The sequence below is a fragment of the Alosa alosa genome, chromosome 1, assembly GCF_017589495.1.
Source record: "Alosa alosa isolate M-15738 ecotype Scorff River chromosome 1, AALO_Geno_1.1, whole genome shotgun sequence".
Taxonomy (NCBI): domain Eukaryota; kingdom Metazoa; phylum Chordata; class Actinopteri; order Clupeiformes; family Clupeidae; genus Alosa; species Alosa alosa.
In genome coordinates, this window is record NC_063189.1 from 7,643,936 (window position 1) to 7,671,832 (window position 27,897).

At 39.3% G+C, this 27,897-nt stretch overlaps 2 protein-coding genes across 4 annotated transcripts; both read right to left on the minus strand.

Annotated features, from left to right (window-relative positions):
* Positions 1–923: 923 nt before the first annotated feature.
* Positions 924–18,723, minus strand: crtc1a (CREB regulated transcription coactivator 1a). 3 transcript variants are annotated; one of them, XM_048249208.1, is made up of 14 exons: positions 18,548–18,723; positions 16,112–16,225; positions 15,585–15,722; positions 15,211–15,272; positions 14,683–14,777; positions 14,469–14,536; positions 14,326–14,369; positions 13,410–13,630; positions 12,011–12,153; positions 10,271–10,501; positions 9,479–9,583; positions 7,036–7,119; positions 6,262–6,442; positions 924–6,046 (listed from the first exon to the last, which is right to left on the minus strand). In XM_048249208.1, exons 1-14 carry the CDS (start codon positions 18,671–18,673, stop codon positions 5,829–5,831), a joined length of 1,830 nt encoding a protein of 609 aa, XP_048105165.1. In that variant the 5' UTR covers positions 18,674–18,723; the 3' UTR covers positions 924–5,828. The 3 variants fall into 3 exon arrangements, with proteins under 3 accessions (XP_048105165.1, XP_048105156.1, XP_048105172.1); XM_048249199.1 differs by having other exon boundaries at positions 14,451–14,536; XM_048249215.1 differs by lacking the exon at positions 9,479–9,583 and having other exon boundaries at positions 14,451–14,536.
* Positions 18,724–25,219: 6,496 nt separating this feature from the next.
* Positions 25,220–27,444, minus strand: LOC125300323 (inhibin beta C chain). The gene is made up of 2 exons (XM_048252124.1): positions 27,095–27,444; positions 25,220–26,677 (listed from the first exon to the last, which is right to left on the minus strand). Exons 1-2 carry the CDS (start codon positions 27,414–27,416, stop codon positions 25,908–25,910), a joined length of 1,092 nt encoding a protein of 363 aa, XP_048108081.1. The 5' UTR covers positions 27,417–27,444; the 3' UTR covers positions 25,220–25,907.
* Between the last annotated feature and the right edge of the window lie 453 nt (positions 27,445–27,897).

Consider the following 27,897-nt stretch of genomic DNA (forward strand, 5'->3'; position numbering starts at 1 on the left):
CATGGAATAAACTGGATCAGAACTGTTTCCTCAAAGCATTATGGGAAAAAATAGACGTCATAATTTGTGCGTAGACGTTTGCGTCGACGTCACTGTGTTCTGTACAAGTGAACAAAATCCTAGGGCCATCCACCATAAACACTGAATATATTGGAGATAAGAAGAATCATTTGAAAGTTTGACAATATTTTGCACATTAAAAAGCTAAATATCTCATGAATATATAGTTACTGAATTAGACTTGGTTTGGGGGTTGGATTATTTCAGCTTTAATGGTAAAGCATTTGGCGATAAAACATTTGAATGAATTAAGATTGAGGAATGAAGCATTATGGACAGCTTATACAATTAAATGTGCAGACCTATAACAATAACAAACATCAGATGGAAACAAGGAGTGAGCTACTATAATTCTTCTTTTCTTATTAGGCCTACCACAACCATCACCTTCTTGACAATTATAACTAACAACTACTACTACTTACAATAACAACAACAATAATGATAATAATAGTAATAATAATGTTGATGATGATGTCATAATGACAAATGTCATAGAATGAGAAATATTGCTTTATTAAAAGAAAAACAAATAAAAAAATCAAGTTAATGGTATAGTCTATACCATAATGCTGGAAGGGACATTCCACCACCACGGTAAGCCCCCAATTTATGTTGCTACCTAAACATATGGTTGTGCACATGGACCATGGTCAGTGCTGTTTTAAAACATACTTTATAAATATATCCTTAATCCCAAAGCTTAATATCTGAAATGTTATAGTGTAGGTCATCGCTCCACTGCCAAATTGTGGTTCAATATATGCTCAAAGAAGATTGTCATACATTATTTTTTGTGCTCGTATGCCATCACATATTCAGTGAAATAGGATATTTTATTCTATCACTAGCCAACAAAATAATGAGTCACATGTTTAAGATTTTATTCAATATAATGTACAAATAGTAATGCAAAGTTACAAAGACAAAAGCCTCCACACAAGAGAGATATAAGAGAACATTTAACTGAAAGCAATTCTCAGTAAATTGCACACATATACAGCCCAAATACCTTATTTATTTTGTATAAAAAGAAAAACAAAACAAAACAAAATAATCAGATTCGTTCATTTTAAAGGGTTATCACAACATAATGACAGGATTGCAAAGCTGTGTTACTGAATGCTTGTCTTGCATATTTGGTGAGCATATGCATGTCCTGTAACTGTACAAAGGAAGTGTGATGGCCAGACCTTGCTGTGCATCATCCACAGTAAATATCATATAACAAATTAGCTGCCATTGTAGAGAATGAGAAAGTGAACCATCACAACAGTTCATCGTCATTAAATGCACATGCTGTATCAGAAGGGTTACAGTTGGTTTATTATGGAGTGATGAAATGATCAGCTGCTTATGTCAATGTCAATTTGTCATTGCTATAACAAACTACCATACCCATACTGTTGTTGACATGAGATTTATATTTTGACTCAATATTTGTTTGTATATTTTATTATATTTATATCATAATATTTATATCAATAGCATTTTGATTTATATTTGAATAAATGCCCAGTCAAGCACTACTCTATTATTTATTTTCTATATTAATTAAAGGGAAAACTTAAGTGTCAGAATCCTTTGAATCATTTAAGACACCTGTTAGATTTAATAATAGGTTTAAAGTATTGGTACAGCTAGATACAAACTGAAAGCTGAACAGGTCACACAAAGGCTTTAGAGTATGAGGGTTCTTTAATTCGGTACCATGCAGATGCCCCTCTGATATTCAGCACAAGATTGCAAGTTTTACCAGAAACTATATACATGTATGGATAAATATTCACCTTTAAAAGTAAACACTTAATTTACCACATTGTTGGTTGTCAGATAAAAGCATAACATATATAGAATAACTATAAACAGCCAGCTGTGGCCAAATATCTCAACCATTATTCACAAACATTAACAAACACTGGCCTAACAAAAGACATAACAAATTACAAGTGTTTCCAAAGCATTGACTCAAAATGAAAGGGATACCATATTTTCAACTTTGGCGTTTTCAAATGGCTCATCCACTGATACAATATCGCAGGTAGAAAAAAACACCTACAATAATGTTTGAGAGGAAAAACTCTATGGTCTTGTACTATTGAGTCTTGTATGTTTTATGTAAATATAATTCTTTATACCCTTTGAACAGATGGTTGTGACAAAATCATTGCACCTCCCTCAATAGTTATGGGTAAGATGTCTTAAACATAATACAGACTTGGCTTCAATTCCATTCTGAAACATACAAATAAAACCTGTTATCAGATACAGTACTAATCATACATTCAACTTTAAATTACCAAACAGAAAATTCAGACCACTTGCTCTGCTTGATACATGATCATAATGTTTTTTTCTATTTGACAACAGAGGGTTTCTGTTTGTGTAGTGGTTGGTTTAGTCACATTAGACTGTTGATATAGGTTTTCTTAGATAAAATATTCAGAATTTGTTACAAAATCATCTGAAAAATATAGCTGATAGGATTTTTTTTGACATATGTGAGCATGCATCCTACAAATTTTAAGGTTGAGCCAATTAATGAAGTGAACTTCAAACCCTTAATCAGAGCCCACATCACCTCACCACAATGATACATTGCAGTGTTTAAGTTTTCAGTGCATGTAACTTTTTCACTTTTACATCATACCAGAAAAGCACAAAAACCTTACAAACCAAAATGTATATTTATGTACACCAAACAAAAAGAACAATGGGTATACATTCAACGGAAAAAATAATAAATAAACAAATGAATGCTAGCCAACTTGCATAACTTTGTGCAGAAAGTCAGTTGTGTTTCTACATGGATGGAAAGCATTCCATTGCTCTGAACCAAAAGGAGAAGACATGCCAGATTCTATTTGGATATAAATCCAGTAAGTTGAACTGATTTAAAAATGCCCCACAGACAAGACAATGGCATAGGCCTACTAAAAGCAATATAAACATGCATGGGGTTGGAAATTCCACAGCACTTACACATACATACAAACAAATAAACAAACATTTACATTAGGGATAAATAAGAAACAGAAGACTCCCATCAATAGGAACAGCATTATGTTTATAACTGAGCAAATTGTGGCTCCCTAAAAGCTATTGTGTACACATTTTCATGTGTAAAAAAACATGCATGCACTGTTTTTATCATTTTCTGGTACAAATGGGCTGGGGATGAAGCTCAGACTACTTATTTTGTTTTTTGGTGTTGGGACTGACTCAAATAAATAAACATTTATCAACATGCACATGTATTCAGTAAGTAAAACGCTGAAAGAACATGTAAAACCACAAATGTATACCATGTCAACCAGACTAAATCTAGACTGGTATAGAAAATCACCAGCTAGCACCCTTTTATCTGTCTGCATCTATTAAGAACAGAGGCAGTCTTTACAGATGAATGCACTTAAAGTTTGGGTGGGATAATCAACTATTAGCTAATTCAACACATGGTCGGGCCAATCATTTTCCACAGATTTGGATTTTCGGGAGTTTAAAAAAAAAAGTCAAACAATGTATAGACTTATAAATAAATATAGATAAAGATATATTTATATAATAAAATATGTTTTTTTTTTTTTTTTTCTCAAGGCAGATTTGACCAAATACAAGTGGTTTATGGATCCTAAATCCAAAGCAGACCATTGGGGGGGGTAGTGCGATAAAGTTGTAATGATTTTATGATTTAAGTGCAAAATCAGAATGTAATGGATTGCGTGGAACTCTTATTAAAATCAACACATAATACAAACAATATTGAAGCAGAACGGTTCACGGTAACATTTAGCAGAATTGGTTAACATATTTTTTTTACACTGGTGAACCAACAAACAAAATACAATGACATGAAAGCAGTTTTGGTCCTATGTATATATATATATATATACAAAGAGTATAATATAGTATTTATGGTCTTTATGGTCTATTTATGGAAGAATATATAACAATTAATATTAATTTACATTTGAAACATTATCACAGATTTCCTTGGGGGGTATATATATATATATAAAAGGCATAGTTGTGAAAATATCTTAATTTGCTGTGAATTTGCAATATTCACCTAAACCAAACACTTTGGGCATGTTGAAAAGAAAAGTCTCTGTCTATAATTATGAAAAAATAGGCATTGGGGAACACTGCATGCAATAACTGATACTTTTTGGTTTGTTAGAAAACCTTTTTTGTTAAGCTGCATTGTTTTTTGTTTCTTAAGCTTTCAAATAGGCTTATCTACACTGATTTGATAAACTTTGCATAGATACTCCAATAAGATCCAATTGATAACATATCCTAAACCACATAAAACATAACAAATTACTCCAAATGCCACAAAACAACATGCAACATTTAATATCCCACAACAGATGTAAAAATATGGATGATTATCCTGCAAGAGTAATAACACTCCCCATCGCTCTGTTGTCTATACAAATTACAACAGCCGCAATTTTTTCAGTATTAGACTTTTTTTAGAATTAGATTAGATTTTCTCTCTTTAAGCATATGTAAACATGAAGAAGTATAATTTCTGTAAAAATATAAATGTGTGACACACATCGGAGACCTTTCAAACAGAGACTTCCACAATATCACAAAATATAGCGGGAAAACTGCATCTTGCTGAAATAAGGCAGAATATGGTAATCACAGTGACGAAGTGAAATAGATTTCCTTGTGTAGTTCCATCAATCAAGAGAATATGCTATTCTCTCTGAATTTGTTGTAGGACTCCATGTCATTCTAACATTCAATTGTCCTTAATGCTAAAGGGTTGCGCTTCTTATGCCTTACCATTGACAGTTATGACAGTTTGTTCTGACAAAACATGTTTGTGGAGTGGAACAAGAAATTTCATGATGAGCATGGTTGCAACCTCCCCCTGATGCCTCATCAGATCCTAAATTGAATGTTAATAGTCAATTAGGAGCAATTTTCCTAAATGAGCTGATGCATGAAGCATCTAAATCTTTCTACAAACACCTTACAATGTTTCACATACAGCACAGAGAGGCCAGGTTTTCACTTAAGAATAAACATCGACTACAACAAATGAAATGCCAAGTCATTATACTGTTGCCAACAGAGCATGAAGGATCCTTCCACTATTACTATATGGACATTCTGGCAACAAGTACAGATAAAAAAATACTGACATTCAATTATTCAAAGTATACACCTTCACACAAATAGAAACATGGGGAGAGTTAGTACTCATTAAGCAGTGATGCTGCCAAATCATAAATATAAAACTAAATATAATACAAAGGTGAAATATAAAAATGTAAAAAGCTAAAACAAAAACAATCAACAATTTACATTTCTGCAATTAAAAAGTCATATAGTGAAATAAAACACAAAGGACCAGGCAAAAAAGATACTATGTAACATAACTGTAACATAACAGGATGATATATCTCTTTTGTGATAAAAAAAAAAAAGTAGAACTAAAATGAGGCATTACCCATATAGTGTTTTCCACATTTAAGTTACAGATAAAACTGTTCATTTAGGGGAGTGTGAATGTTGAAAAGACCAAAATCTCAAATCCAGCGGAGAGATGTATCTTCTCTACTACCTCTGCAACAAACCAATTCCCAGGTCAACCATCTCTGAGACAACAAACTCCCAAAGCACATTTCAGACTTCAGCACATTTCAGTAGACTGTCTACTACGCCAAGAAGAGTTGAAATTCCTGCACCACATGTGCAAATTAGCCCCCTGACCAACCCTTAAGTCCCATCCAATAACACAGAGGACACTACAACCTGTCTAGCCGAAAAGCATCCTCGGTGGCTGGATCAGTGAGTATCATATCTGGGTCGTTGAGCATGTGCAAGCCATCCAATGTGAGAGGGTCTATCTTGAGTTCATCTAAGGGGAACTGAGAGTCTGCATCAAAGCTGTCGTCACCCGCTAAGGTGCTCGCCAGCTCTTTGGACAGAGCCTCTCCCGTCACTGAAGACATGGAGATGTCACCTGTAAACAGGGAGATACACATGGGAATATTCACTGGCGTAAGAAACATCTGGCAACCGGAAGGCTTACAAAAACAAAACAAGCATCACCACCACCCATCTTCACTGTCAATATTTCAACATCATTTTGCAACACCACCACCATCATGGTCAATATTTCAACATTGTTTCATCATCATTGCAGTGCGTTGTGGGAAATGCCTGGGAGTAATGTACCTGTGAGGATGATGTTGGGGATGCTGCCATGGCTGCTATAGCCTAGTTGCTGGGAGTCCTGCAGGCTGCCATGGCTCCCTGAGAGGCCTAGGAGGGCGGCCTGGGAGCTGCTGAGCGTGGAGCCTGGTCCATACAAACCACTGGAGCTCAGTGAGCTGTCAATCATGTTGAACTGCTCCAGCTGGGAATAAAGCGAGAGCCGCAGAACGTTATCACTGCACAACACTGTAGGAGTATCCACTGCAACAAATCCTCGAAGATCTCTGCCTTTAGGGCCAACAGGGTAATGCAGCCAGAGGAAGAATTCCCCTGCTTTTCTTCCATGGTACTTTTGAAATGAGACTATGTATACGGTGATCCTGTCAAAATATGAATGTTATTCACTGTATACACACACACACACACACACACACACATATACACACACAGTGGGACTCCTGGGAGTTTTGAACAAATTTACACAGCATGGTCACAATGCTAAGCAGATTTAATAGCAATTTAGCCAGACGTCTTCTATGCAATGCTTCTATGTGGCAACAACAATCCTTCAACAATCGTGAATATTTTGTTAAATGCACATGCAGAGGAGGGGCAGCGGGCTACGATAGAGAGCTGGGCGGGGCAAGGAAAGGCTGCGTGCGTAAAAAGCGCAGCTCAATGGCAATGCAAGGATTTGACCTTATATTTAATTTAAATTAAATTCAATTAAATTAAACACGGCCGATTTTGATTTCGTGGCAGATTAGTCAATGTATGGGAAACACTGCAACTGACCTGCTGAGAGAGAGCACTTGTCTGACGGGAGGCCATCTGCTGGTCATAGAAGGAAGTGCCAAAGACATTTCCCAGTATGGAGTGCTAAAACAAAAACATGATCGTTATCGACTTGCCAGCACTTGCCACTTTTCAATCTGATATGAAAAGGAACCCCATTTACAAAAGGGACAACATGGGGGTGAGATGACAACTGCTTTCCAATTCACTGTAGAATGATTCACTGCTGGCAAACATAGAAATATTTGTTAAGACAAGGCCTCACAAGGGTCCACAGTTCAAACATCCACAATCACCTTTTAGAGAAGTAGCACATTTACAGTACCCTCCAGAATTATTGGCACCTCTGCTAAAGATGTCTAAAAAACGGTATAAAAGATGATCTGTTGGTGATTTATTGTAATCTCACAATGATAAAATTTTTTAACGAAAACACGTTGCTCACAGTTATAAACAGCTGATTTAGGCAAATAACAGTGAAGCTGGTTATTTCGAGCACTGTGAAAGGCAAACTGAAAAGTGCACTGTGAAAGGCAAACTGAAAAGTGCACTGTGAAAGGCAAACTGAAAAGTGCACTGTGGTGAGTAATAAATTCTTGACAATAACACAACTAGCAATACAACCTAATTTCCCACCTATTAGCTAATGCTTGTACATAGTTTCTTCAGCTATGAGGTTAATATACAAGGGAGGACAATACTTGAGAATGCATTTCTTTTTTTCATTCTTCTATATGATTAAAGCGCTGATCTGATTCTGATCAATTGGGCTATTCTGCACTGCGGTTAATATATGGGGCGGTCAGTACATGGTTTTGTCTTAATTTTCATAAAACACTGTATGCAGTTTATAGACGATGTGGCCAATACACAATAAATTACTCTATGATGAAAATGTCCTTGGCTTAAATAAGTATGCATGCATTTGGTGACAAATGGTGTCAATTTGGTGTGGTTACATAATGAAAGTAAACATGATCTATTTAATTGTTCTAATGAACACTTCTGAAGATTTCCTATGGTGCTACCTGCTACAGTCTCCTCTAGAATTTGATTACTGAATATATTCATATAACAGAAACAAAAGTCTCAAAGTTTTAGGCAGATAGCAAGTGATACAAGTGAAATTATTTCAGTCACAAGTTCTGCACAGCATCAAAAGTATGCATTGTTAGCACAATTGAATGTCACATACATTTGATTGGCACTTCATGATCTGACTGTCACACACCATATCTTTGGGCTTTAACAACAGTACAACAGCAGATATAGATACATCTAAAGTTGAATTTCAACTTGGGGATCAATAAAGTATCTATCTATCTATCACCGGGGCAGTGGTTGTGTAGTGGTTAAGGAGCTGGGCTAGCGTGCAGTAGCCTGTAGGGTGGTAGTGTAGTGGTTAAGGAGCTGGGCTAGCGTGGAGTAGCCTGAAAGTTGTCGGTTCAATTCCCGGCTTTCACTGCTGTGCCCTTGAGCAAGGAACTTAACCCCAAGTTGCTTCGGAGACAATGTGATCCCTTGTAATATAGCTGACATTTGTAAGTCACTTTAGTCAAGAAGTGTCTGCTAAATGTAATGTAATCTATCTATCTAAGTCACTTAAATTTGTTATACTGTTATATTTGTGCCTTAACCAAAATCTGAACATGACTTCATGTAAGTACAACCTATTTTATGCTGCTACTCTGGAGTACTGCTCGAATGAATATAGATAGCAATTCCTGAGTTTGGTTGGACTCCCTAAGTAAACTCACTAGGATCAACACCAAGCACAACAAGCAGAAAATAGCACTGCCATTGAACGGGGGCGATGGTAGTGTAGTGGTTAAGGAGCTGGGCTAGCGTGCAGTAGCCTGAAAGTTGTGGGTTCAATTCCCGGCTTCCACCGTTGTGCCCTTGAGCAAGGCACTTAACCCCAAGTTGCTCCGGGGACAATGTAATCCCTTGTAATATAGCTGACATATGTAAGTTACTTTGGTCAAGAAGTGTCTGCTAAATGTAATATAATAATAATGTAATAACTTGTAATGTACAGCCGGAAAACTGTATTTCACGGTTAAAAGCACCAGTATGTTGAAAAATCTGTCTAAAGAAAGTCACTTTATTGAAGTTAATAAAGGCCAATAAAAAAGCAGCAGATTAAAAAAAAAAAAAAAACTCAGCAGATCTGAGTTTACTACATTAGAAAATGCATCTATTCTTATCACTTTTCTATATCTACTTCATTAAAATACCTCAGATGTCCTGGTGGACACTGTCAAGAACTAGGACATCACACAGGGACACAGACAGCGAAAGCGTCGGTGATCGGTCAGAGTCAGACGCAGAGACAGGATGGCAACTGTAACACAGAGCAGCTGGACAGAGGGTAGCCAAGCCCGGCTCGGCACAAAACAACGGACCACAATGAGGCTGGGGGTGGAGGTGGCGTCGCCCTTACTTGTGGCGAGCCCCCCGGTGAGAAGCCTTGATTGGAGATAGGGGAGGTTGGAGACTGATTGGCCGAGGAGCCCATCCTACTGCGGTACTGATGGAGGGTGGAGGCCTATACGGGATAATATGACAGTTAGACCGACGGGGCCCCACGGGGCCGAGCCTGTGAGGTTACGCAGGGCTACGTGGCATGTCCTCCAACCTGACATGTGCAGCTGTCCGCCTCATCATCTTCCTTGGGTAATTCATTTAACCCTTAAGATGATACAGTAAAAATGCAGGTAGAAACACACACCTGTGGGGCTACAAAAAACTGGCCTACCCTGCACTACATCGATATCCAGCCTCGATACTTCACAACTGATGCTTTGTACCATTGCTTGATATTATGAACTCTCACTGTTCATAAGGCCTAAAGGTTTGAACTTCGATATTTGAAGAACAAAAATCTGTGATCAGTAGCGGTTTCAATTCATGGTAATTAATCTCTACTAAAATGAAACAGTGCATATTTACACAATATTTCAATGCATGGCTCGATGCATCACATCTGAAGTTTACATTAGGTAGGGGAGGTAAGTCAAGGCAGTCAGACAATCACATCTGCACTCTGAAACAAATTATACTCACATAAAAAATCATACATTTAACACACATCCTTTGATAATACCACACTCAAAACACTCTTAATCACCTCAGAAATGAGTATTCTTATGAGGGGCACTGAAATAGAAAACATCTTAGAAGAAAAGCAGTTAATCACAGGTCACAGACTGAAACATAAAACTCATGAACTCACTGAACTGATGTCCACACCAACAGAGGGCGCTGTCTGGCCATCTAAGGTGGGATGGGCCAGCGTGCAGTTCACAGAGAGAGGCGGCAGTTGGACTAGCCTGGCTAGCCCAGCGTTCTGCTGCTGCTGCTGCTGCTGCTGCCCATCTAAGGCCTGTGTCTGCACATGCGACTGGGTGAAAAACGTGTACTGAGCCAGCTGCTGTTCCAGCATCACAGCGTCTATCGTCATTGCCTGGCAGGAGGGAAGCCAGACAACAGTCACAAGCTGACACCTAATCTGGCCACAGGGGCTTTCAATTAAGTAGGAAAAACAAGTAGCAGATATCATATCAGTATCAGACAAATTGGAACACATGGGTTACTGCAATTCACTACACGTGACATTCACCGTACATTTCAGTTGTGTTTATAACAAACTACACCCTCTGGTATCTCCGACAAATATGATGTGATAAATAAGATAAGATAAGATAAGATAAGATAAATAAGACTAGAAAATATGACCGCCGCCAAGTCCTGCACATTCTCTCCGCAAAAATAAATCACGCTTGTAAATTTGTGCGGGTGTGTTTGTGTGTGTGTGTGTGTGTGTGTGTGTGTGTGTGTGTGTGCATGTGCGTGAGTATATGTGTGCGCGTGTGTGTGTTTATGTGTGCGTGCCTGTGTGTGTGTGCGTGCGTGAGTGCATGCGTGTCTGTGAGTGTGCATGTGTATGCGTGCATGAGCGTACATGTCTGCTGTGTGTGTGTGTGTACGCACGTGCATGTGTTTATGTGTGTGTGTGCGTGTGTGCGTGTAGCTGATATGGCTCCACATGAACGGAATTCCACAAAACGTGGCATGCATTCAGAGGGTGTCATAATGATCCTACTCATCAAATTCTGTGCAGTTTTGAACCTGTCAGCCAAAGATACCTGCGATTACAATGCCTCGTTTTTGCCTTTTCATTTTTAACTAGCTGGTGCTATGTCTCAAATCAATGGATATGGGATGTGTTGACATGGCCCCTGGAGACCAACATACAAAAATAATTTGGTCATCCTAGGCCCTACAGTTCTCAAGATATTCACAGAAAACTGTGTCCTGCCATCTACAGGCCAGTTGGTATAGTCACTAAATGTACACATATATTCATTTATTGTATGGCCCCCCATTAACGGAATTCCTCGAAACTTGACATGCATTCAGAGGGAGTCATAATGATCCTACACCTTCCAATTTCATGCAGTTTTGACCATGTCAGCTAGAGATACCTGCGATTACAACACCTCATTTTTGCTTTTTTATTTTTAAATAGGTAGCGCTATACATTAAATGAGTGGTTATGGGATGTGTTGACATGGCCCCTTAAGACCAATATGCAAAAACAATGTGGTCATCCTACGGTTCTCGAGATATTCACAGAAAACTGTGTCCGCCCTACCCTTCTTTCGGGGGTCCAGTCCGGCGGGGGGGCGGGGCGACGGATCAAAATGAAAAACAATGGTTCCGTGTCATCCTTGTGGGGCTACATGCCCACCAAGTTCCGTGCACCCCGGGATGTTTCAATGTCCCGGGAATCGTTGACACAAAATTACTGAAGGAAACTCTGACCTATAAACTAAAAACTCTGACTAAACCTTTATGACTTCCGCATAGCTGCATAACGGTCGTCATAATAAGATAAGATAACATAAATTAAGTGGAACCCATGTAAACAGAGAGCATGTTAATGAGGGCCGTGCCGAGGCAGGTGCGTTACCTGAGTGAATGTCGGTGACAGCGTTGGGGAGAGCTGCTGGAGAGTGGGCTGCTGGTGGAGGTCTGCGTTCAGGATGAGGGGCACCACGCCAGCTGGCTGGCCCTGGACGGTCACCGACACCGTGTGCTGAGACGAGGTGATGCCTGGGGACGGACAGGAGACAGATGCAACCACTGAGTTACAACAAAGCCCAATGCCAAACACGCCATACACGCTGGGGTAGTCTGCTACTGCTACATGCAATTGGATTGTGATGAGTGAACATAACATACTACTGTCTTGATGAGAGTAGACCCTACTGATGCTGAGCTGAGATCTACAGAGAACTAAAAATGTGAGTGCACCTTCCAACACAGCGTTTCCTCAACGAAAATTATCCAACAGTGTGTGTGTTTCTGTGTATGAGTTTTCTGAGGGTTGATGTCAACAAGCAGCGACATACAGTAGCCCTAGTAGTTCTACTCCACTGGGGAAAAAAAACTCTAACTATTTACTGCAAGACTAGGGCTATGTCTTAAAATACCCTAGCAGATTGAGAAGTGGATGTCCTGAAAGTGAACAAACGATAGCCTATTAGAAAGGCAAACAAACGTTAAAGTTGCTTTTGACATAGTAGCCTACAATGAAGAAAACTGATGCACTGAATACTGAATCAGTCGTCTCTGAAAGTTTCTATAGCCTAATTGATGCATTTAATCGGAATTTGGATTTAAATCTTTCACCGCAAAACAGACGTGCACTGTTTTCATATGGTGGAGCACCTAATCGCTATTAGCACTTCTCCCCTGTGTTTGCGTGATAGCCTAGGCTGCTACCACTTTTCCCTCGCCCTCCCATAAATTCATCAATGCATATGAAAATATGTTACATGGTAGTATGTTCAAATGTATCATGAAAATTGTTCTTAAATCTTTAGTTGTATATTGGATGTGAGAAGCATAAAATGGGTGTTCCATAACTTAACTTAATCCATAATTTGATACTGCATCTGAAGTTAGACTTGAAAAAGAATCTGTCTGCTCACCGGTTCCATTTTTTTTAACAGCCATTTCATCATTGACAAGTTGATTACACGTCTATATTAACATGCTCTATCAAAGAAAAGATAGAAAATAACTATTTGTGTGTGTGCTGTAAAATGGTTAGAAGAAATGAAATCGGAATCGGCTAAAATCGGTATCGGCAGGTCAAACTCTATGAAAAATCGGAAATCGGTATCGGCCCAGAAAATTGCAATCGGTGCATCTCTAGCAAAAAGCCAATGGATTTTGAGAGTGTGACCAAAACCACTTTGACAACCTACATGATGAAATTTCACATTTGGTAACCGCATTTGTGATAAGTAAAACAGCGTGGGAAGGAGGAAGAGAGATGCTGTTAAGATGTGTGTGCGGTGTACCTGGGCTGTTGGAGGAAATAACCACATTAGCGTGCGAGCCCACGGTTAGATTGCCCGTGCTGCTGGAGACGCTGAGGCCAGACACGGAGTCCTCTGGGTCCAGCGGCGTCGGCAGGGGAGAGGGAAACTTGATGTTTGTCAGGTCAGGCAGTGACCCTCCAGTGTTGTGTGTAGCGGGAATGAGAGACGTGTTGATCTCTTGGTCAGGAGATGGAAATATGCTGAGGACAAGAGAAGGCAGTATTTTTCATAGCATCACTAGGCAGTGTCCTTATGCAATGCGATGAGCAGGGGCAGCCGTGGCCAGTAGGCACGGCTGAAGTACCTTTGAGCAGGGCACCTAACCCCTCACTGCTCCCCGAGCGCCGCTGTTGATGCAGGCAGCTCACTGCGCCGGGATTAGTGTGTGCTTCACCTCACTGTGTGTACACTGTGTGCTGTGTGTGTTTCACTAATTCACGGATTGGGATAAATGCAGAGACCAAATTTCCCTCACGGGATCAAAAGAGTATATATGTACTTATACTAGCTCCGTGCTGCCCCTATGTGAGACCCCTGAGAGTGCTCTGGTCTAGAGGAGCCCTGAGCCTTTGATCTGCTCCCTAGCCTGCACAGTCACAGTGCTGTGAACACCAGCAGGAAGGGCAACTGAGCACACCAAGGCTGTCGGCATGAAAGTGCCACATGTGCGGCCTTTCTCACTCTCTCACCGTTCACAAGAAGATTGTGTTAAATTCATAGTGCTTTTTTTACCCATTTAACTTATCTCTCAACTGAGAAGATTTCATGTTTATTTTGCTATGAGCTGATTTACAGTTTAGTGAGTGCTGTGCCAAATATATTACATCTGGCTAAAGCAACAAAAAATACTGCAGGGGTAGGGATGCAGTTGGAAAGGCCATTAATATCGACTTACTTGATCCCAGGGACTTTGCAGGGCTTCGGCCTCGAGGAAACATTCTAGGTAGCATTAAAGAACAATGAACAAATTAAACATCTCAAAAGAAAAGTAAAGGTTGCGATATTTGTACACAATATTACCTTTTTGCTCTCCCATACATTGTTCTGTTCATCTTTCTCCATCTCAATTTCAGTCATATCTGTCCCTGGAACAGTCAGAAGGAGCACTAGGAGAGAAAAGACGGGGGTCTTAATAATAATACATGACTATGACCATCACCTTTGTATGATGAATACATGTTTGTGCAAAGAGGACATCAAAGTTCGATATAAAACAGAATCATATTAAAAAATCCATCTATATTTTATGAACCTTGCTTTGGCTGTAAGTCTTGTGATCCTCCAACAAAATTTTCTTGTGAAGCAGGGCTCAAAGTGCTTTGGTGCAAAGCTGAGTCTGAGTTTGTCCTGCAAAAGAAGAAATAATGTCAGCAGAGTAGTGAGATGCCAATTAGACAGATTGAACTTTCTTTCTCCTGACTTTGATATCTGAGCACCATAGAGACTGCTTTTTTACACATGTTCCAAAACATTGCAGGCACACTACTCAAGCATTGCTCATTATAGATGAGATCAGTTATGATGTAGAAACAGATTAATTTCCCAAGATATTAAAAAAACATATTCAAATGTAAATATGTTCATTATTATTTAAAAAGTTGAACAGAGCACAATAAAAAAAATAGTAATCAGGAACAGCTATTAAAGCACTGGATCCAGCTGCATGTTAGACATGTGGAATTCATGTATTATGTGATGCTAGTGAGTTATATAGTTTTCCTCTAGTCAATAAAGGTAATGTGATTATGTGTATTTGTTGGTATGCAGACTCTAACCTTACCTTCTCCAGCTTGTGTCTGGTGGTGGTGACAAGTAAACAGAACTGTAGGGGCAGCTTCCAATGTGAGTGGTCAAGTTAAAGGTACACCAAAGATCTGAAAAACGCTGGATCAAACATCTAATTTGACCACTGATGTTCTTGCATTAAACTCAATAATGAAAGTAGGTCACCTCCTGTCAACTCCTTCCCCAATTCTAAATATATAGGTCAACTGTCTTTTTTGAGGGCAAGAGAAAAGGTGGATGGATTTACAGGTTTCAATATAAATGAAAAGAAAGACACCATAAAATAGAACCCCACTAAGAGTTCAAGAAGATGATGATAACCCTATACCATTACATTAAATTTTACATTGAACTTTTCAAAAAGGATATCTGTCTGCCATGCTTGTCAACTGAGAGGGGTCTGCGGTGTGGGGAGGTGATTCGGTTTCGGTCTCGGTAAACCCGGTCTACAAGGCCATGGTGTCTGTTAGTCCGGCTTGTATCCATTCCTGAACTTGGGAATGGTGTCTGTAAAGACCAATAAAACATTCTAACTATACAAGACATGAGGGATAACATTCACATTACAAGAAGAATATAAATGCCAATTAAATATATTATAAAAATGGCACCATTTCAGAGTATCTAAGTTATTTATAGGATATACATTATACATGTGTAACTACACAAAAGGGGACGGACAGACATCTAACGAAAAACATGGCAAGACTAAAACGTTTTTCTATGGACCCTTTCAGGAGAGTTCCATTATCAGCATCATAGTTGGCCCCACAAGACTTCCTTTTGAACATTCCATATGTTATCTTAATGCAGAGGAAGTAGATTGGGGCCCAAATAGAATGTTCAAGCATTGTTTTTGTTTACCTTGTTGAAAGGGTCCATAACTGTGAGCTCACCTGAAATGGCAGATCACTGCTGTTTCCAATTTGATTGACATTTGGCAGTGATCCTCCGTAATATTGCCCTCGATTCTGTCCAAGCTGCAAATACTGTGTTTTCTGCAATTGTAACTGCAATAAAGTGAAGGTAAATCAACAATGTCAGCACATGCCTAATTCACAGTGCCACTGAGCATATGTGCTCTGTTGCTTATGTACTTTTAAAATGATCTTTGGGCTTTTCCATTTTATTCAGACAGGACAGTGAAGAATGACAGAAAACGAACAGGAGAGATGGAGCGGAATCAGGAAGTGACAGCGTGTCTAATTCGGATTCAAACCCAGGTCCCCGTGGGCACTTGGACCCCAGTGTGGTATGGATGCTGCACCCAAATTGTACTATTTCAATATGTTTTCTCACATAAAATATTGATAACTTACCACAGTACATTAGGTAGGAATTAAAATGAATGAATTAAAATGCTTTATTAAAAGCACACAGTAATCCTGATGCAGATCCACTTCGGAATTTCAATCATTTTTAAACTTAAATATGATTACACTTCAACAGTAAAAAAGGAGAAGGCAAAGTATCAAAGTCACATAAAGTTAAGTTTTTAAAGGATTGGAAATTGTACTTAATTTACAAAAGATGTATTCTGATATTCTGTTGCAAAATTGGCTGCTAAAGATTCTGGTTGCTAGATGCTACGTACAGATCATCAGAGGTAACATTTTTATACCTGTTGTGGTCTGAATTAAACATCACCGCCATTTCACTGGTTAATGGAAAGCAGCTCCATGCGATCCCACAAAAAATGACATAGTGACACACCAAAAATAATGACATAGTGACACACCAAAAATAATGAACCATTTAATCCTCCAAAACGGCACAACCTACAATATTTCGTAGTCCAACAATCAACAAGATTTTGCCTACAAATGAGGTTTCAGAATCTTGTATTCAAAATGTAAACAAGCTGAATTGTAACACACAAACAAGAAAGTACGCCTATCCATACCATTTATAGCCTTGTACAGCAATGCATACTACTATACAATAGGCATACAGCCTATTGGCTTTTTAATTTCTAAAGTGTCAATGGCCTGGGCAATGCAAACTGTTACTGCTGTGTTTGCTAAAAAGTGAATCACATCATCTCATGTCTACACTTAACTCCTTGTCAATGAAACATGTTCTAGACTAGACAGATGATGGAATCGAGTCTCCACTTCCAACCTTGTTACAGAAAAGGCTTTGACTCATTTTTATAACTTACACACTTACCAGTTTACCAGTCCAAATAACAGTATGAATAATGAGGATGACATCACGTTAGCATTTCTATTAGCATTTAGTGTAATGATTTTATTAGAACTGGGCATACACGTTTTGTATTAGGGGCTTAAATTTTGGTAGAAACTTGCAGCTAAGTTTGGTATTCATGTGTTACAATCCAAATAACAAACACAGACCATAAAAAACACTGATGTGATCATCTCTCAAAAGTGACTAGGTCTAGCCTATTACTTTGCTGGGTAGCAACACAACACACATTTTCACTCAAAATTAATCCACTGCAATTGCTCAGACAGTTATCGAAATAGGCCTAATGCATGCTCACTTGTAATGTGTGATGACACAGTGAATGAATTACTTCCAACAGAAAACCTTTCGAGGCCACTTTTAAACAGAATAGGTTTAAGCAAGTGCAAAAACCCACCAGACTGGTGAATGAAACGTGTGTGTGTGTGTGTGTGTGTGTGTGTGTGGGGGTCATATAAAAAAATCTTCACGAGTGGCTGTAGAGGATTACATAGCCTATCACAAAATCTAATTGGACAGACCTTCGTTGTGCGTTGTGTGTGAACATTCCATGAAAATAGGAATTATAGGAAGTATTGGACTGACAACCTTGAAAACAGTCACAAACTTGTCAGGTTGAATTGGCAGTCCTAAATATCATGAGCTAGCTCTATGTCATAATTGTGCAGACTAGCATAGCCATAATACAGCCAGGCTTTACCAGCATCATGTTGCAGACAACAGATTATGCGGCCTGCCGTAAATCCGACTGCTGTATTTGAAGAATAAGACAAATCAAATGACGTCTGTCAATCATCGTTGCACCATTCTCATCGATGCTGCTTTTTGGGGTTTGTTGCCAGATCACTTCGTATGCATGGTGGGACCAAAACCCTTATTAACCCAGGACGATTTAAATGCAACGTATTTTTCTGTGTAAACGACATGTTATCAACACTATACCACCCATCCAATGCACCCACCCACCCGAGATCATAGGCGGACGTTTGTTATTGTTTACCCTCGGCCAGGCTAGCTTCAGCAGCAGCAGCGGTGCAGCAGCCTATCGTATCCTAATTGCACGGTTGACAGCTTGCTAGCCATGGCTAACAGGCAGTCGTAAGAAAGAAATTATGCGCCCTTACCCTTGCTGCCCTCGTAATACTCAGATCTTTCATCACCTCCTCGAATGCCGCTGTTTCTTCCGCTTGCTTCTGGTTGTGTAAAGCGATTTTCTCACTGAATTTTCGCGGATTGTTTGAGGTCGCCATATTCCACTCTTCTGTTCAGCTTTCCTTCAATGACCACAGCGTGCCCACGTCCTTGCGCGTGGGCGTAGTTAACACGCACATCTGGAGCGTCCGCATTCCCCATCGCTTTCACCTCAGGTTAAAATAAGGGAAAAGTCTTAGTGGCTTGTTCTCCGGACACTTTTGGTGCATCTGGAATTGAGCTAAACATATTTTTTCAGTGACCTTTCATTTCAATCTTATACCAGAGGTAGCCTGGCTATATGCATGATGTTTGAACTTGCCAAAGTCAGGGTGGTCAAAATTGCCATGGAGATCTCTTACAACCTCGGCCTGGGCCTATTTTGTTGTCTGGCCAGTAACTCTAAAGGCAGTAACTCTAAAGGCTACTTCTCACCCCTACCCTCTGGCAGGAGGTTTAATAGCATAAGGTGCAATAAAGCCCGCTTCAGCAGAAGCCTAATCCCCCTAGGAATCCAAACACTCAACAACACAAAGCCCCTCAGATAAATTATATGCAGTGCAATAATGTATGTTTTTCCCATGAAACCCCCAATATTTTATGTAAAAAGTCTGTGTCAATTACCTGTGATGTATGTAAGGTGTATGCCTATATGTCATTCCTATGTCTGTGTTCATGTATGTGCCTTTCTGTGCCTGTGACCATGCAGGATGAAAAAGCTGTAGGCCTACGGAAAATGTGAAAAAGAATTTCCCTAAGGGGACAACTAATAAACTAACTAACTAACTAAACCGAGTGCCATGCATGACGTTTCCACGTGGATATCTAAATATTGTAAGTCAATAAAACAAAGCTAAAGCCAACAGTCTAAAATAATGCACTGTTGTCATCACAGAATAATGAAATAGGTTGTTTCCTTTTTCAGTGTGACCTATTAGCCTACAGATGGCACTACAGTTGCTATAGGTTATGTGGAAGCATTGGTGAGATTTAGCACTAAAATGAGCCTACTGCAATCTAGGCTACCCCTAAAAACAAAGGAAATCAGATTTGTTTAAATCCAGCTTTAAAGCTCCAAATGTGGTTTCATCCGCTCACTCTCAGAACAGAGAGAAACAGCAGGGGGAGGTAGGCTATGTGATTAATGTCAGCTTTTTTTTTTTTCAATAATTCCGTTTCCAAATTAAATGGACACCTCAGTTTGGCCATTAATTGGACCAACAACCTTGACAATGGTCAAGCTTGTCAGGCTGAATTGGCAGCAACTGGCAAATATTGAGCTAGTTGAAGCAACAAATAGTGAGCTAGCTAAATTGCCTATAAAAATTACCCAACCCCCCCCCCCCCCCTACATATTTCCCCTTTCATTGCTTCTATAAATGGAATCTTGGTCAATTTAATTTGCCCTTTTTACAATAATTTACACAAAAAAACTCTTTAATGTCAAAGTGAAAGCATATTTTCTACAAAAAGTAATGCTAATTAATTAAAAATATATAACGCAAAATAAGCAATTGCATAAATATTCACCCAATTCAGGTGAGCATTTAGATGCATCTTGTCTGCGTGAATTTCTGCGTGGATAGGTCTCAATTATAGGCTTGCATATCTGGATACGGCAATTTTACTCCATTTAACTCTGCAACTCCATTTAGCCGCTGACAACCTTTTTCAAGTCCAGCCACAAATTCTCTATTGGATTGAGGTCTTGGCCACACAAGAACATTCTAATTGTTGTCTTTAAACTATTTCTGTGTAGCTTTCACTGTATTCTTCGGGTCATTGTCTTGCTGGAAAGTAAATCTTCTCCCAAGTCCAGCAGCCATGGGGTCAGACCTGGTTTTGTCGGTTAAAGCTGCAGTTGGCAAAATATTTTTGATCATATTCACTGAAACCGACAACCAGGTTCACCTAAATTATGGCATTTGTCTGCCGGACTAATAGTTCTCTTGTAGACTGAATCAGATCTTCCAGGATTTCCATATATTTTGCTGAATTAATTTTACCCTTTACCTTTACAAGCCTTCCAGGGCCTGCTGTTGAGAAGCATCCCCAGAGCATTTTGCTACCACTATGCTTCAAATTAGGGATGGTGTTGTGCAGTGTTTGGTGTCTGCGCCCAATATACCATTTAATCTGATGGCCATTTTGGTCTCATCAGACCAAAGAACCTTGTTTCATTTGACCTTGGAGTCTCCCACATGTTTTTGGCCAAACTTTAGTTGAGATTTAATATGATCTTAGCCACTAACCCATAGAACTTTGACTGGTGAAGAACTCAGGCAATAGTTGTTGTATGAAGAGTATAGACCCTTTCAACAATAAAAACAAAAACAATGCTTGAACATTCTATTTGGGCCCCAATCTACTTCCTCTGCATTAAGATAACATATGGAATGTTAAAAAGGAAGTCTTGTGGGGCCAACTATGATGCTGATAATGGAACTCTCTTGAAAGGGTCCATATCCCATCTCAGGCTCTTTCAGAGGTGCCTTGGTGGCCCCCCCCCCACCAGTATTCTTCTTGAACGGTCACTTAATTTGTGGGGACAGCCTGCTCTAGGCAGATTTACACATTTGCCATATTCATTAATGATGAATTTCATTGAACTCCATGAGATGACTTGAAAGTTTTGAAACTCAGTGACTTGAACATTTTTTTTTGCATCCATCCCCTCACATATGCTTTATGCAATAACATTTTCTCTGAGTTGCTTTTGCCTTCATGGTGGAATTGTAGGAATACTGAGTACCCAGTGACTGGAGCTTCCAGACACATCTGTCTTTATATTACTATATACATCGACTGACTGCACTCATGCGATCTCCATTTCGCTAATTGTCAGACTAGGCTGGACTGCTGTTGATTTAGGGGCAGTCACTTGGTAACCACTTATTCTACATTATATATTTTTAATTAATTATAATCACTTTGTAGAAAATTCACTTTGACATTACAGAGAGTTTTAAATTATTGCAAACATTTTTATTAAACCGACCAAGATTACATTTACAAAAGCAAAAAGGGGGAAATATCCAAGGGGGGTGAATACTTTTTAGGCACGATTATGCAGACTAGCTTAATACAGCAGGTTATACCAGCATCAATGTTACAGACAACAAGTTATAATGTGGCCTGCCGTAAATCCGACTGCTGTCTTGCCAATTTGAAGAAAAACACCATTCAGATTTGTTGGAATGTAAAACTCCATCATCTCACTCTCAGGACTGAAAAACAGCAGGGGGAGGTATATGATCAATAATGGCTATGGCCTGAATAGTTTCAACAGTTCTGTTTCAGAGCCCTCGTCATGAGACTATTTGAAGACAGGATTTCTCAGTTGTGACACAGTGGAATGTAACAGCTTGACTATAGGATTTTCCTATGAGTGTTTTTTCTTTCTTTTTTTACTGTGTCTCTTTTTAAGAAATGAGATTTTATAGATTTGATGAGGCCATCACAATTTCACACTACTTCCTCTGTGGGTTACCCAATATGTCAGGGTACAGGTTTTACTTTCATCATGAATAAACTTTTATATTAGTAAATCATCAACAAAATGCTTGCATAATAGTTGTCAACAATGTAGAGGCATGATGATCACAGTGATTATATATGTCAGTGCAGTGATCAGTATATAGTGTCTGATTTGGCTGGAAGCCACCTCACCCCCACATCTCCATCATCTTTTTTTGTAATAAAAAGGGAACTTGAGAACGGTTTGCATAAGTAGGGACATTTCTGCAAACGTTTCCTCCTCTCTGTTCTAAGTCAAGTCTAACAGTCACTGAAGACATCTTGCATTCCACATGCATACCTGATATGGTAAGTGCCATATTGTTAGACCCTTTTTTGCTCACTTTTAGTCCTCAGTACTTAGTACTTTTAGTACTCAGTTGTTGAGTAGTTTCATTGGATGTTACAGAGAGACATAACATGTCTGAAACATATTTAATGTGATAAACTGTGTCATTCAAAAACTCATGTATGATCATAGCCTACAGAAAACAATTTCAAATGAATGTTTATTAACCCTTCCCCCATTTACAGATGATGGCCTCAAATGACACCTTTAACACAAATAACTCTACACTACCGTATCACAACGGATCTAGTGGCCTTGCCGTGGGTTTACCATTGTTTTTTGTGGTATTGGCAGTAATTATCGGAAGCATGGGATATTTCTACTATCGGCGAAGGACATCAAGACATGTCATACATTCAAATAAACCCAAAACCATAGAGGATCGACACTCTAAACCTGCAGACTCCCAATACACAGGCTTTGATAGAAGCTCTCATCAGACCTCAGAAAGCCCAGTATATGAAAACTTTCGTGAGAGACCTTCAGATATCACTGCAACAAGGCATTACAGTAACATGGACAGGTAAATAGCTTTTGATGTTTGTTGCTGTATCACAATGACAAATACTTTCTTTTTCACAGATAAGGAATCTTGGTTAACTAGTCACTTTTATTACCGTAAGGTAACAATGATATTGTTTATTCAATTATGTTGTAACTGTGTTATCACCTGGAATGTCCGGTGTGCTCATATGAGTTTTCCCCACATCCGTATGCCATGTATTTGATGAATGACTAGATAACCGATTAATGGACCTGTCATTATGACATTGTAAGGGTTCTGAAAAGACCCTGAGTAACCTCATGATGACTCCCCTTTTTTTCCCAACAGCCCCACTGAACCAGGTGACCTGTATGTGCAGTGTGATTCAGAACATGATGCAATTTATAGCAACGATCCCACCTTCAACTATCGCAATCAGCCAGACAACTGTGAGGAAGATGTTTACATTGTGCCAGATGCTTGAAAAATGGTTATTCAGAGGTTATGTTTCAAAGAGTTGTCAACATGTTTTGATTCCTATTCCTATCGCTACTGTACCATAATACAGCTGTCTTTAAGTGAAGGAAGGTTTTTTGTGGTTAAAAATAGCTGAAAAGGTTAATTTCACTTCTTCTTCCTGTAAGGCATTGAAACAATGAGGATATTCTGTGGCATCATTGTGAAACTTAACAGAGACAGTTACCACTGCAGCTAGCTTCTTTTAACATGTGCTGACCAAAACCAAAATCTGCTCAAAATGTGGCAATCTTATAGCCTAGAAATCTAGACGCAGGTCTAGAAATCTAGAAATCTGGCTCGTCAGGCTAGGAATCTTAAGTGGGTAGGAAAAACCTTTGACCCTTTTTTTTTTTAAAGCCTTATTTAATTTGAAATGACAAATGTGTTTCCTTGAAGGGATTGTTGTGATCATTCAGCTTTCATTGAAGTCTCAGAAATTCACCAAACTCTTTTGTGTTTGCTCTTTCCCTCTCAAAGAGAACTATTTAAAACCGTTTAATAGGCTAGTGTATTATGATTTCACGTTCACATCCAGTTGTATACTTTAGGTGGCAACGGGTCCTTTCAAAGTTGAAGATTAAGGACATTTACATCATCCCTATGGTCTGGCAACACAGAGGATGTACACTTGTATATAATCACAGAGGTCAGGGAGGTACCGGATACAGCTGTACCTGTCCACTTTCATGAGGATGACTGAATTTCTTATTTGTATGTGCCGTAAGGCTTTTTGCACACCTCTTTTGTTGGGCAGGTGCGTAGGATATGACCAACGGTCGCAGATCAGGAAACTTAGAAAGAGTCCCGCACACTGACCATTCCGCAAGCAATTATTTAGAAATTGCACAATGTTTCGGTCTTAGACCTTCATCAGGTCCTGACCTGTGCATTGTGCAGAAGTATGTGCCAACATGATTGATTGTTTCATTTACTTTCCCATACTGGACAATTTGTCACACCCTTTTCCGTATTTTTTCTTTTGTTTGTCTGTGAACTTTATTGTGAACTTTACTTGTTTGAGTCACTAGTTATAACCCTACGTTTGAGGATATTTTATATTTTTATGGCTGTGCTCTACTTGACCTCATTACATGGAGAAAATCATGTCACCGGAATTGTATCATAAAATAAAGGGCAGGTGGGCAGATGTTTTCATCATATCTGCCTTCTATAGCAACAATACTGTACTTCTGTTTCACCTGGAGACATAAGTATGAATCAGAAAATATCAAAGCAGAATATTGATAATAACAAACAGGACAGTGACATTTTTATGAGTGTAAGTCAAGGCCAGAGTATGAATGGTTTCAAGGCTGCTAATTATATCTTTAAGAAGTGCAGTGCACCCTGACCTTGAAATGCCTTATCAGAGTATAAGGTTCATTGCTCAAAACTGACTCAACCTGGAATATTTGTTCAGTTTTGAAATATGAAAGGTAGAATCTGTATTTTTGTGTGTGTATATAAGTATATATACTCTTTTGATCCCGTGAGGGAAATTTGGTCTCTGCATTTATCCCAATCCATGAATTAGTGAAACACACACAGCACACAGTGTACACACAGTGAGGTGAAGCACACACTAATCCCGGCGCAGTGAGCTGCCTGCATCAACAGCGGCGCTCGGGGAGCAGTGAGGGGTTAGGTGCCTTGCTCAAGGGCACTTCAGCCGTGCCTATGGTCAGGATTCGAACCGGCAACCCTCCAGTAGGTGTGTGTGTGTGTGTGTGTGTGTGTGTGTGTGTGTGTGTGTGTGTGTGTGTGTGTGTGTGTGTGTGTGTGTGTGTGTGAGAAGAGGAGTGAATTTAAACTGGATTCTAGGTTTAGTTCATTCATCCACATTTAATTTACAAATGTTCTCTGTAAAAGTATGATGTCCTCATTAGTTTAAAAATTGTCACATTTTCAGTAAAGAATTGTAAAATGCATCTCAGACTAGATTATGTCAAGATACATGTGTAATTAACCATATAAAATAAGAATGTTTCCATTAGAGATTGTTGTTGGCTGTTATTTGAATTAGCTGGCATATTTTTGTCCTAATTTAGCACACATTTCAATACAGAAATATTGCACAATATATGTTTTATTCATGTAGACTCATGTTGTTATTTTGAAATGAGAAGGAACAACAAAATACGTTAGGTAATACAAGGCTTGTAAATATAAAACACATATTTTCTTTTGTAACAAGTTGAAGCAACAAATATGACAAGAAATAGGTTTAAGCAATAAATTAACAATAAATATTTATAGACATCAATGGTAAATAACAAGTATATTAGCAATGACATTGTTTTATCTATAACAACACAACGAAATGAAATAAAAAATACAGAACAGGTTACATTGTTTTTCCTTTGTTTATGTTTATGTTTTGGGGAAGAAATTGCTAAAACAAATGCTCTTTTTTTCTCTCTGTCTGTCAGGCACAGTGGCATTTGCTAACGATCAAATCATTGAAAGGTGTGAGCTTCAGCTTTCCTCGACTGTCATAGTGCATGAGGATCATGGGCTCATAGGCTGCCGGAACACAGCATGGTCGAGGCGTGGCCCCTTTGCTCATGTGATGCATGCGTGACTTCACCAACGTGTGCATGCTGGCTGGCTTGTAGTTGTGGGGGCAGGAGCCATCACAGAAGTACATTTTGTAACTGCTGGGTGCCACGACCCAGTCCGACCAGCCTATGTCTTTGAAAGACACATTCAACGATATCCGGCAGCACTTGTTTTCCTCCTCGCAGTCTTCTTCCTTCATGGACCTGACTTGCCTAGGTTTGCCTTTTCCACCATGTAATATGAAGTCCATCTCTAGGACTATCTTAGGGATAGTCTGATCAGTTCTTGATCCCATGGTAAAACCTATATCAATGGTTAAAGTGCTATTTCTAGACCGTACCCTCCATTTTTCAATGGCAGCTCTTATGTCCAGCGTCACATTTCTGGTGCAAAATCGTCTTTTCGTAACAGATTTTTCCATGTGGTGGAGGTGGGTTTTTCCTTCTTCGTATTCATGTATTTTAATCAGAATTTTCTGTTTATTATGTGAGCAGCCAGGGACAGCATTGTGAAGTTTCAGCCTGGCCTGAACCAGTGTCTCATTTCTGATAGAGGACATTCTGTGGAAGTCTGCTCTGTACCAGGCAGTCTTGGGATCCATGTGATGTTCACCCTTCTGCTCACTGACTGGCACCACTGGAAGGAAACAGAAAGTTGTTCGGTTTATTTAACCGTGTGTTTTAAGTGACTGTGATATGGTTGTTGTCATGAGTGCTGACCAGAAGGCTCAGTGCTTGCGCAAATCATACATGACAGTCTTTCCAGTTTTTTACTTTGAAACTATCAGTCATCAGTTGTTTCAGATGTGTATTGTTTACTTCAGGAAACATGTCAGATGAAATGTCACTGGATGTCAATTCAAATAACTCACAAAAGACTCACACAGTCAAACAAAGAACTGTAATGCTTGAGTAAAATGTGGCCAAGCCAGTCTGAGTAATATGTTCTCAAATTGCATCATAACATTTCAGATGAGTTTTTCAGCAGTCATTTTAGTGTGCCACAATAAGAACTGAGGCAATACTATTGAAACTTACAGGCATATAAGCTTACCAGAGACTGGGAGGATGGTTGTTGAGACTCTGTGTGTGTGCTGCGTGAGTGTCTCCTCTTGAGTGGAGTTCCCCCTGAACAGCTGCTGCATCTGCCTGTACTGCTCAAACATCCTGTCCAGCTCCTGCCTTGACTCTCTGGCTCTCAGCGCCGGTGGCCGGTCCATTCCCAGGTAGCCCAGGATGCTGGCCTTCAGGGCGTCTAGCTGGAGGGTCCTGTGTGCCTCTCCATGCTGCCTGTGAGCACTACACCTAACAAGGGTGAAACAGAGAGCGAAGGTTCCAAGAGATAACAGAATCCACTGGGCGACTGAGCAGAGCATGGTAGGGTAGCCGACGTGTGACTCGCTATATGTGTGGCTGGAAGTATAAATGAAATTCCACACATGCTTTTTCATTTATAGGTGCAGGCCACACCCCTTTTCACAGTCAGTTGTATACCTGCTTACCACCCACAATAGCCTCAAGGTGTTTGCTCTCTTGGAAACATATCAAATCTGGGCAAGTAAGATTGCTCTCTTGGAAACATATCAAATCTGGGCAAGTTTCCTAACTAGATCCCTATCATCTTCATGTCTAGAAGTCAGAATTCCACATATAGCAGTCAAGCACCTATACAGTTACCTTTACAGTGAACCGACATACAAAGGATGGGGCCCATGATTAGTGCACAGACATACAGTCTGTCATACATTTCTCACTTAGAAACTGACTTAGAAGGAAGTTTAGTTTGGCTAATGTTTTTATTTGTCCTTTTATGTAAGCATTGTGCAATATTGCAGGAGTTTGGAGTTTCAACCCAGA

Coding starts and splice junctions, on each gene's coding strand:
- LOC125300323 (XM_048252124.1), bottom strand. CDS start 27,416: ATGCTCTGCTCAGTCGCCCAGTGGATTCTGTTATCTCTTGGAACCTTC. Junction 26,678..27,094: donor AACCATCCTCCCAGTCTCTG/GTAAGCTTATAT, acceptor GTTTCCTTCCAG/TGGTGCCAGTCAGTGAGCAG.
- crtc1a (XM_048249199.1), bottom strand. CDS start 18,673: ATGGCGACCTCAAACAATCCGCGAAAATTCAGTGAGAAAATCGCTTTA. Junction 10,502..12,010: donor TGTCACCGACATTCACTCAG/GTAACGCACCTG, acceptor CCCTCCTGCCAG/GCAATGACGATAGACGCTGT. Junction 9,584..10,270: donor TTGGTGTGGACATCAGTTCA/GTGAGTTCATGA, acceptor TATCCCGTATAG/GCCTCCACCCTCCATCAGTA.